The 11,976-nt window shown below is 45.2% G+C and overlaps 1 protein-coding gene across 1 annotated transcript; it reads right to left on the bottom strand.

Moving 5' to 3' along the window:
* Positions 1–5,567: 5,567 nt before the first annotated feature.
* On the bottom strand, positions 5,568–10,104 carry LOC119431305 (uncharacterized). The gene is given in 4 exon segments (XM_037698778.2): positions 5,568–5,575; positions 7,086–8,220; positions 8,222–9,700; positions 9,830–10,104. Coding segments are annotated over 4 exon segments (2,775 nt in total). The 5' UTR covers positions 9,983–10,104.
* Between the last annotated feature and the right edge of the window lie 1,872 nt (positions 10,105–11,976).

The following is an 11,976-nucleotide window of genomic DNA, read 5'->3' as shown; positions in this document are numbered from 1 at the left end:
CGTTCGGCGTCGGCAAGCAATAGCGTTCTTGGCACTGTGCCCACCTTGGTTAGCCTGCCTGCGTTTGTGGCATGCCAGGAACGCTGTCGCTCGTAGGCGTCGACGCGTCCTGAAGTTTTTTGTTTTTCAAGAAGTGGATCCACTTTGCAGTTGTATATATATTATTAGATACGTGAGGTGCCTTACCTCCCATATATATATATATATATATATATATATATATATATATATAGATACGGGAGGTAAGGCACCAAAGCAACCAGTAGGTAACTTCTCCCAAGTTACAAAGGGCCTAATAAAGCAACGGCAAAACATGACAGTGTCAAACTCGAGAGATCAGATAGAATTCGCTGAACTGTCGAAACTGATAAACAAGAAGAAAGTAAGGGATATCCGAAATCATAACGTAGAAAAGATCAGTGAGAACAAAACTTGGCATACGAGAAGGCAAAATGTATGCACTGAAAGATAAGCAGGGTATATAATCAGCAATTTCGATGACATAGTAAAAGCAGCCGAAGAATTCTATACTGACCTGTAGAGTTCCCAGAGCAGCCAAACTACTTTCATTTAAAGTAGTGATGAACAGGATACAGAGGCTCCTTCTATAACTAGCGATGAATTTAGATGGGCCTTGAAAGACATGACCAGCGGAAAAGCTGCCGGAGAAAATGCAATACCAGTCGATTTAATCAAAGATGAAGGAGATATCATTCTGGAAAGGCTTGCGGCCCTTTATACGCAATGCCTCACGACTTCATGTGTACCAGAAAGCTGGAAGAATGCCAACATTATACTCATCCATAAGAAGGGAGACGTTAAAGAATTGAAGAATTATAGACCCATTAGCTTGCTTTCAGTATTGTATAAAATATTCACCAAGATAATTTCGAATAGAATCGGGGAAACACTTGAATTCAGCCAACCAAGAGAACAGGCTGGCTTCAGGAAGGGATATTCTACGATGGATCATATCCATGCCATCAATCAGGTAATATAGAAATCTGCAGAGTACAATCAACCTCTCTATATGGCTTTCATAGATTATGAAAACGCATTTGATTCAGTAGAGAGACCAGCAGTCATAGAGGCACTGCGTAATCAAGGAGTACAGGAGGCGTACAAGGATTGCACAGCAACCTTGGTTCTCCACAAGCGAAGTAGAAAGATACCTATCAAGAAAGGTGTCAGGCAAGGAGACACAATTTCTCCAATGCTATTCACTGCATGCTTAGAAGAAGTATTCAAGCTCTTGGACTGGAAAGGCTTAGGAGTGAGGATGAACAGCGAATATCTCAAAAACCTTTGGTTTGCAGATGACATTGTCCTGTTCAGCAACAATGGGGACGAATTACAGCTAATGATTGAGGACCTTAAACGAGAACGTGTAAGAGTGGGGTTGAAGATTAACATGCAGAAGACAAAGATAGTGTTAAAAAGCCTTGCAAAAGAACAAGAATTCAGGATCGCCAGTCAGCCTCTAGAGTCTGTAAAGGAGTACGTTTATCTAGGTCAATTACTCGCACGGGACCCTGATCACGAGAAAGAAATTTACAGAAGAATAAAATTGGCGTGGAGGGCATACGACAGGCATTGCCAAATCCTGACTGGGCGCTTACCACTCTCGTTGAAAAGAAAAGTGTACAATCATTGCATTCTACCGGTACTAACACATGGGGCAGAAACTTGGAGGTTAACAAAGGAGCTCGAGAACAAGTTCAGGACCGCACAAAGAGCGGTGGAAAGGAAAAGGTTAGGCCTAACGTTAAGAGACAGGAAGAGAGCGGTGTGGATCAGTGAACAAACGGGGATAGCCGATATTCTAGTTGACATTAAGCGGAAGAAATGGAGCTGGGCAGGCCATGTAATGCGTAGGATGGATAACCGGTGGACTTTTAGGGTTACAGAATGGATACCAAGAGAAGGGAAGCGCAGTCGAAGTCGGCAGAAAACTAGGTGGGGTGATGAAGATGGGAAATTTGCGGGCGCAAGCTGGAATCAGATAGCGCAAGACAGGAGTAATTAGAGATCACAGGGAGAGACCTCCGTCCTGCAATGGACATAAATATACGCTGATGATGATGCTATGCTTGCTGCCGCAAGCAGTAATAAAATATAGGCATATCGCTAATATTCTTACCAGAGCTCACATTTTCAAAAAAGAAACATTCCCTAACTACTGTATCAGCCACTTCTGAGTGAAGCAAATTCTTTTTTTTTATCCCATCCACGTCTTTCTATCGGTAGAGGTAAGCAGGTCATTCTCCGCGGCTATTTAAGCAGTCCTGAATCTCCTCTAATGCAAGATGAGGCAGCATAAACATATTTTGTTGATGTCCGCATTGCTTTTAGCAACGCATCATGTTCTCTCGATGCATAGGACCTGTATTTGCTATGTTCACGAGGATCATTGTGAAATGTATACTGTATAATCTATAAATAAATAAATAAATAAATAAATAATAAATAAATAAATAAATAAATAAATAAATAAATAAATAAATAAATAAATAAATAAATAAATAAATAAATAAATATAATCTATAACAATGAAATAATCTATAATGGACAGGCGACACTAAGTTTTGTTAGGGCCATTTCTATGTGTCACCTAAGAAAAGCTTCGTTTTCGCCAGGGATTTATAGCCAGGGTGTTCATTTTTAAGTTTTACGAAATTTTTAAATGTCGACTGTGGCAGGTAGAATAATTCTAATCGTTGAGCTGGGTTATTCGAAGAGGCGGACATTAGTTGCACGAGAAATCGAAACAGATATTCAACTAATCAACAAAAATTGAGTAATGAACTTCTTAGTTAAATACTTTACGACACATAATGCAACTTACGAATTGTAGCCGGTGAGTTTGCAAGACGCATCCACTTGAAATGTATTTCCAGGATGACACCATTTTGGAAATATTATTTCCCAAAGTGTGGAGCGAAATACATGGGTGATCCAGTTACTTTTGTGCTTCAATGTATAAAACAGCATTTTGGTAAAAAAGTAAGTGGAACTGCATTGCATTTTTACGGTGAGTTTGATGGCGAATGTCTCCAAACTGGTGTCATTCTGGAAATTTATGCCAAGTGGATGCGCCTGACAAGCTCACCGGCTACGGTTCGCAAATTGCAATATGTTTCGTGAAGTATTTAACTAAGCAGTTAATAAGTGAATTTTTGTTATTAGTTGAATATGTGTTTATATTTCTCATGCTGCTAATGTCCGCCTCATCGAATAACCCAGCTCAGTGATAAGAATTGTGCTACCTGCCAGAGGTGATTTCTAAAAATTCCCTAAAACCTAAAAATTAACACCCGGTAGAACTATTTATTTGACACGCACGCCAATGATTTTTCACCTAAGGTAGCAAGTTTTCCGTTCATTCACGGCAGTGTTCATATACCGTATATTGCTTGTCCAAATGTTCAGATGCGATATTACCGAGGCAATTAGAGACGCGTAAGGCAATGGAGTGGCTTAGTGGATAAGCAAATTAGCGTCACAAAAAATAACTCATAAGCTTTCAGAATACGCTGAAGAAAGGGCATTTAAGGCACCCATTACCCTTTGTTGAAAGTGTTGAACTTGTTGTTTAAAGAAAAAAAAATGTCACAGTTTCGCCCTAAGGGCGAAGCAATGAATGCGATAGCAACACAGCAATGTCATACGAAGTAAGGTGAGCGGCTTTGGTAGCAATATGAATTGTAGTAAACATGAGCTGATTAAGTAAGCAGGTGTGCTGCGGCGTAAGTAGACCGACATGAAGAGAGACTCGATGACCACGAGAAGGCGCGTGTGAAACGGTGGTGTTGATGAGAAGCGCTTCCCGTGGGCAGCGCGCGTGCGAAGGGACACACCTGTAGCGCTGCACTGCCGATCCGGGCAGCATTACATGTGTAGCGTGCGTTGGAAAATGTGGCCCGACTATTACTAACTGAATGAACAAGCGTGGTGTGAGCGCGCACAAACATGAATAGATCACACTGACTGACTGCAGACAACGACTGTCAAAACGCTGGCAGCAAGCGTGTATATACGCCGCAGCAGCGGGCGAAGGTACGTGCGGTCTATCGCTTCAACAGAAACTGAGCGGCGAACGCACAGTGCATAAAGGTCAGAGCCGTGTGGAGATAAGAGACGGTGTGGCGAGCGACGAGCGCGGTTGTTGGCAGAGGAAAAGTGCGCCCCCCCCCCCCCCCCCCGCTCCCTCCGGCGCTGGCTTCCCGCTTCCTTGCTTGCGCGTGGGAGATTGAGTGCGTTCGCTCTCCGTGATAGCGCGCGTCCCAGCACGCTTCCACTCGGGCATACGGCGCGCGGTGAAGATTTCATCTATACGGAACCTCACGGCGACGGCGACGCCGACGGCAGAAATCCGGTTGAAGTGTCCATATAATTGCTATCGCAATAAAAAAAAACGCGAGATACACTCCCGGCTAGAGTGATATCTGAAGGTAGGAGCAGGAGGATGGATGTTGGTGGCTGCAAGAACTGATACACGGCAACAATTGCTTGGCCAAAAATGAGCAATGAATAAAGAAATGTTCCCCTACGGTGCACGAATGATATCAGTCAAGACTTCGCATCTGTCTGCGAAGAACGCGTTCGCTGCTAAGCGACCGTTTGCAAGTAGAGACCACACGACCCAATTCGACAGATTTTCGATATGAACCGCTTCACTCAACATGAACATGTTGCGCCCAATCATGCGCATGCCAAGCACGAAGATGATGGAATGACGACACTGGAAGTCCTACAACAAAATGATGACGAAGGAATCACCACGACGTCATGAGACGATGCAGTGACGGCAGTGGAAAGACGACGTTCCAGTGATGTCATTCCACGACGGTCTCAGCGTTAGTGGTGTCTGACTAACTTTGTTCATTTCGTTTTCATCAAATCTTCGTTCATTTACATAGGCTGCGCGTTCTAACAGGATATGAAATACCACCGCGGCGATCTAAACCCTCAGACGCCACAAACCTCCGACGTGACAGCACGTGCAGGATAACAAACTTGGTGGTCGGTGACGAAGGGGCCCCGCAACTCGGCTCCGCTGCACTTGTGCAAGAGCACCACTCGACTATTTCAGGCACGAGACCCTACCGGCGTTTAACCGTGCATGGTATCCTAAGAAACTTTAATCGATCGTTGTCTCCATAACGCAGGTTGGATGGAGCTCTCGATTTCGTTACGAATTCTGCTTTACGCAATACAATTTGTTTCTTAATTCAGGCAGAATGCTAACAAGAAGTGCTTCACTTAACCCAGATTTCCCTTCAACGGAACTTGTTATTATCCTTAAAGGACGCCAAAGAAGCTCTAAGGATACTCGTGGTTCAATGAAATGCTTTTGTGTGCCAAAAAGGGCACTCATGAAAGTCAAGCTGGCTTCACGAGACTTTTCGTGCAGCCGATCTATCTGTTAAATTAACATGCATATTGTAACGAAAGACGGCCTCAAACACTCATATTTCTACTCCCAGTACCGAGCAATATTTTTGCTGGCAATCCCGAGAAGCCCCCTTTTTGTTCAAGATAGTGCAGACAGTGCGCAAATGCAAGCGTCAAGGTACTGCGCAGTGACACATATACGGAATGTCATCGCAAATGGGATTTTATTGCGATAGCAATTATATGGACACTCCAAAGCAGATTTCTGCCGTCGGTGTCGTCGTCGCCGTCACCGCACCGTTTCCGTCGCCGTCGCCGTGAGGTTCCGTATGACATCATCATCATCATCAGCCTATATTTTATGTCCACTGCAGGACGAAAGCCTCTCCCTGCGATCTCCAATTACCCGTCTTGCGCTAGCGTATTCCAACTTGCGCCTGCAAATTTCCTAACTTCATCATCCCATCTGGTTTTCTGCCGACCTCGACTGCGCTTCCCTTCTCTTGGTATCCATTCTCTAACCCTAATGGTCCACCGGTTATCCATCCTACGCATTACATGGCCTGCCCCGCTCCATTTCTTCCGCTTAATGTCAACTAGAATATCGGCTATCCCCGTTTGTTCTCTGATCCACACCGCTCTCTTCCTGTCCCTTAACGTTAGTCCTAAGATTTTTCGTTCCATCGCTCTTTGTGCGGTCCTTAACTTGTTCTCGAGCTTCTTTGTTAACCTCCAAGTTTCTGCCCCATATGTTAGCACCGGTAGAATGCAATGATTGTACACTTTTCTTTTCAAGGACAGTGGTAAGCTCCCAGTTAGGATTTGGTAATGCCTGCCGTATGCACTCCAACCCAATTTTATTCTTCTGTAAATTTCTTTCTCGTGATCAGGGTCCCCTGTGAGTAATTGACCTAGATAAACGTACTCCTTTACAGACTCTAGAGGCTTACTGGCGATCCTGAATTCTTGTTCCCTTGCCAGGCTATTGAACATTATCTTTGTCTTCTGCATATTCATCTTCAACCCAATTCTTACACTTTCTCGATTAAGGTCCTCAATCATTTGTTGTAATTCGTCTCCATTGTTGCTGAATAGCACAATGTCATCTGCAAACCGAAGGTTGCTGAGATATTCGCCGTTGATCCTCACTCCTAAGCCTTCCCAGTCTAAGAGCTTGAATACTTCTTCTAAGCATGCAGTGAATAGCATTGGAGAGATTGTGTCTCCTTGCCTGACCCCTTTCTTGATAGGTAACTTTCTACTTTTCTTGTGGAGAACCAAGGTAGCTGTATGACATCAATGACGATGAAATCGTCGCCGCGCGCAGGACGCTGTATGTGCGAGTGAAAGGGCGCGAGGGACGCACGCTTTCGCAGGGATGAACCAACACCCTCTAGAAAAATATGAAGGCCTTAGCTCTCTTCGCGTGACGTCACACGATGGGGCGAATTGAAAAAAAAAAAAAGATATGGAACGCTGTTCAAGAGAGGTTGTCTCGCAGGTGCATTGCGCGGAAACATTTTTTTTTCTGCAAGAACAAGCATGCATGTATTTAAAAAAGAATAGAACGCCAGAAAACTGTAGCAGCAAAACATTTATTTACGAAGCCCAGTTTCTGTTTGTGCTGGCTTTATATTAGAAGCAATGCATGCAGTTATTTGGCCTCGAGAGTTGTGGCTTTCCTTTTTTTGATTTATCGGCAGCGTCGAGAAGTTTGTCGTTCAGCTTCCTACAAAAGTTCTTTAGCAGAATGTTGGTGCTGCACCGCAGGATGTGTTTAAGCACTAATTCAACTGTGTGGCCATTCTCACACGTATCGAAGTCGGACTGCTCTTCACTAGCCAGCAATTGTAGCGTCATTTTCGTTACCACCTGGCGTGGTTCAGGCATCATAAGCAGTGCTGGCTCTGTAGCGAGCTGCTCTACTACAACGTAGCTATGAGCAACTGCGTTAAGTGCAAACATTGATGGATAAACTAAACCTCCTCGGTCCAGCTGCTTCACAAGACCATAATGTTCGTTTGTGGCAGAGACTGTGATCTTCTTGTCCACGGTCAACGAGTCCCTGCATTGCTCGCACTTCAACTTTTTAAGGGTCCCGTATACTGCATAACCTGCAACGTAGACGAGGACTGGGACGACGTCCTGCATCTTCGTAAGAGCCTGGCTGGTAACAACAACGTTGCTGCTGGGAAGCAATGCCTCGACTTGCTTTCGGACACATTCCCAGTGCTGGTCAGGGGAAACTGTAGGCAAGGTGGTCTGCAGGCGCAGCTTGTTTTCGACTTCATATATCTGCCTGATGGAGATGTGATATTGCGCACCTGCCAGCTGCCTATACATTCCAAAGCGATCTTCAAGGCAGTCTGTCTGAATCTTCCCAAAAAGGACATATGACATTCCAAGCTCTTCGAAGCTGTACCTAGCGAGCTCAACAAGCGCATAGGTGGTGTGTTCGAGAGCAGCGTGAGTCTCCTTTGTCAGAGTACCGTTGTCAAAACCTTTGTTCTTCCACTCATCCAGCCACTTCAGAAACATGTGCAAGAAGTCAATTTTTGGATCGTTATCAATGGAAAGCACTGGTTGTTGGAAGTGATCTCTAAGCCTTTCTCCCTTCCATGGAGTTTTGACGTTTACAATTTTCCACCACTTGAGTATGATCTCGACGAATGTAGCCGTGGCCTCGAAAGAGAATAGGTTGTGCTTTGCTCCAAGAGCACGTAACGCCTCTGGTAAATAGTCATTGAAGATTTGTAAAGCAAGCTTTACGTCCTGCCTTTCAAGACTCGAAGGGTAGAGGGCTTTTCTTGACAGCCCATAGCCATAGTTTCAACAGCTGGTCACACTCTTTGCTGTGAAGGTCCCTGATTGTTGCAAATGACGCTGTTTGCATTCGCTCTGATTCTGGTGTGTCTCCTTGGATCTCCGGGAAGTAGAAACAAATTTGGTCATTCTTCTGATTGATCCAGTTATTTCGTATGCATTTTAGAATGTGCACTGGGTCTATAACGAAGAACAGCGGCCTTGAAGGGTCTGATGGATGTTGGTACACAATTCTGTTACACGGAGGTGATTCGAAAAGTGACATCGCTTTTCTGTTCACAGAGTTGTTGTCGCTGACGACGCACATAACCCGGTACCCAATCTTTTCCAGCCCACAAATCACGTCTTTAAGCGTCTTTTGCAGGAACTCCGCCTCTACTCGGTGCACCGGCACGATGTGCGCAACTTCTTTGAATTTACACGTCACGCTGCGCACCATGAAAACGAGCGCACAGTTAGCAGCTTCATTTCTATTAATTGCAGCGCCGGTAATATTGCCTCCTTTGTAGTCAAAGTAAGGTTTTATATGTATTTCATCAACCATAACTGTGACAAAGCGCTGGTCATCTTTCAGGTCACAAATTCTTGTTGTCATGTAGCTGAGGAATGTTTCACTCTGATGCTCTTGTTGAGGACTCATACCATAAGACGAGCACACTGATCTTATCGTCATAGGATGCGGCAAGGTGATGCTTCCATGGCTACGTATGAACGCGTATGCATGGGGCGATATAGTGAAAACAATACAGCAAAACATCATGAAATCAGCAGAGTAGCGCCTGCGCTGTTTTTTCGATAGGTGCAAGGTGACTTGCTCTTTCAGAAATTGAATACAGTTGGCGTCATCTTCTGCTTGGGACGTGCAAAGCTGATCAAGCAGTAAACAAACAGCCTCGCAAATTTCGGCGACTGAGTTGGACATCAGGTCACAGTCCCACTTCTCGATGCCTTCCAGGAGTTCCACCATACCCCTTTTACTGTTAGCGATTTCGGGAACGCAGAGATTTGCACCGAGCTTTTGTACGGCCGTTTTCATAACGTGTAGTGTCATGCTCAAATCTCCTTTCACGCAAACAGAGTATTTCAACCACGGTGCTTCATCGTCGACAATGTGAATGAGAAGAAGCCTTTCATTTCTTTCGATAACATCCCAGAACTTCATCCCTTGGCTCCTTAAGTGGTTGGCAAGTTCCCTCACACTGTTGACTTTATCCTCCTCGCGTGCTCTGATAAATGCCTCGTTGGATTCAGCGATGGCTTTCTGAAGGGCTGCATTCTCTATTCGCGCGCGCTTGGAGTCAGGATCTTCCCTCCTCGCGGTCTTTCTGGACAAGTAGCTCGAATGATTCGGGAACTTCGACGGTACAGCGTCTGGGCGAAGGCGCACATGAGATAGCGGCACTGTCATTACGCGGCCAGTTGCTTGATCTGTATGCGTCGCGTCTCGAATAATGTCCTCGTCCATGAAATGAAGTTCACATACCTAGAAAAAAAATACGCTCCAATCAGCAAACCGACGGCTACAGGTCACACAAACATGCGGCTCATGAGCCACTTACACATGTACGTTTATATTCTTTCAATTAACTAACACCTAAATAAAAAAACTTACCCTGGAATGTTCGGTGACCGTGAGGTTTTCCCGTGGCACAGCGCGAATCCAAGCGTCCCTTAGAGCTTGATCTCTCGGGAACTTGAAGACGTGCACCTTCGTGTCCCCCGTGTAGTTTCCGCGGCATCGAGGTACACAGCATTTGCACGGCATCGCGGCGGGATTCTTTTCACAGCGAGGAAAACACGTCCGACTGAACAGCGAAGAGATGTACGACTGTACATACGCGCCGGGGAATGAGTTTCTGGAGACGCGCGATCCGGACGCGCGGATGCGTCGTGTCGCGGCGACGGGCAAAACCGCAAAACGCGCTCGCCGCCTCATGCGTCCGCCTCATCTGCTGACGTAGCGCGAGTGGAAAGGCAAAAGAACTAAGGCCTTCATATTTTGCTAGAGGGTGTTGGATGAACGCACGGCGGAGAACAAACCCGCGTTGTGCGCCGTGCTCGCTGAAGGGCTGCAGAATTAAGCGTCTCTTTCCTCCTTTACAATCACCATATATGTAGAGGAAACGCGACTTCTTCCGACGCGCGAAAGGCCGTGGGGGGAGGGGGGGGAAGGGAGGTGACGTTTAGCTGCGGCACCAAATGTCTATTTATATAAGAACGTTGTGAGGCGAGAAGGTGGTAAAGACTTCAGACCCTGCTCGACGAGTGTCCCGTTCTGATCTCGCCGAAAACCTTCCAGCCGCTCCCAGAGGCCCCGGCAACAGTCACCAACGCTGCGCGCGTTTGATGCGAACGCGGGCAAAACGCCGACGGCATCGACAACAGTTCTGCGTGTTGCCAGTGCTGCTGCATGTCCAAGTTTACACAGCTGACAAAACTACTCTCCTTACTCCGTTTAGCTCTCTACGAATTTGCTATCGCAATTGATGCTTTGCCTTTCGGGTGAAACTGCGACAACTTTTTAGTGGTTTCTCGATGCTCTTATTGTAGTGACGGCGACGGCGCGTTAAGCAAAAGCATTCTGACTGATCTACAAGCACACATCCTGCAAAACTATGCAGCCGTGCTGGAGACATTGATGATGGTAGGTTACGAAACTCTAAGCACGGACACTTTCAATTGGAAAATACCACAGAATTAGAGGAAGCAGATCAAGTAATTTAGCGAATCGTTTTCGATAATACGTATATACCAGCTCATTGGTATAAGCAGCCACGAAATCTGTCATTATTTCTACAGAGGAGTTGCTTTGTGCTGGCGCTTTATTGGAGTCAGCATGCGCAGCTACATTGATTATCTACTGAACTATTTAAGAGCACACATTTCAATACACGAAGTGTAGGTAGTGAATTGGCGAGGCATATCGATTTCTGAGGATCTCCAGACTGGTTTTACGGCGGGCGTCACAGAGGACCTCCGCTAAGCCTCTACCTTTGCTAGCTTTGTTCACAAGTGCATGTCGAGATTCTTTTCGACATGGATATAGGTCGATAGCTCATTTTCGGGTAAGATTTGCTAAAAAAAAAAAAAAAAACGGAAGGTCGAGCTATATCCTCATGAGACCCGACCACAAGTATGGGAGATAATCGCTCTTCAAGGTGGTTTTTATTGTGTACTATTATGTTATCAACTTAAAAAAAGCGATTTTTAAAATTTTTGTATCACGGTCAGGTGCCATAAGCTCCGTCTCCCTGTGTCCACTATCTCCATCATCTCCTCATCTTTGCTATGGTAAAAAACTGCATTTCATTGCTTAAACGCAGAGATGACGACATAGCTGTGTGTAGAACACTGCCATGTTGCTGCCGCATCCGATATTTTCACGCTATCTCAGTGATTTCGAAACGCACCTCAAGCTTTCTTTCGGCCGTCTGGGTCGTTAAAGAGGTTTTACGAAATTAGTGTGGATTCCGATCGCTCTTTTCTCGCAGCTAGACGAATGGCTCATTAGCAACTCTAACTAACGTCTACGTCTAGTTCATTGTATGGCTACGCTTGGCTCATTAGCGATTCCGAAACTCTTACAATCAAAATGTTCAATTCTCTTTTATGTCAAGGTAAGCCTCAACTAAAATGCCTAACAAACTTTGGAACGCAAGAAAAATATTGAAATGAAATGGAATGAAATCATTTATTCTGAAATACAATTGATGTTGAGGACAGCGGACAAAAAACCAGCAAGGCTTGACGTGAGTGAAT

The sequence above is a fragment of the Dermacentor silvarum genome, chromosome 10, assembly GCF_013339745.2.
Source record: "Dermacentor silvarum isolate Dsil-2018 chromosome 10, BIME_Dsil_1.4, whole genome shotgun sequence".
NCBI lineage: Eukaryota > Metazoa > Arthropoda > Arachnida > Ixodida > Ixodidae > Dermacentor > Dermacentor silvarum.
The sequence above is the reverse complement of the archived record's forward strand: the minus strand, read 5'-3'. Positions and strand labels throughout refer to the sequence as shown.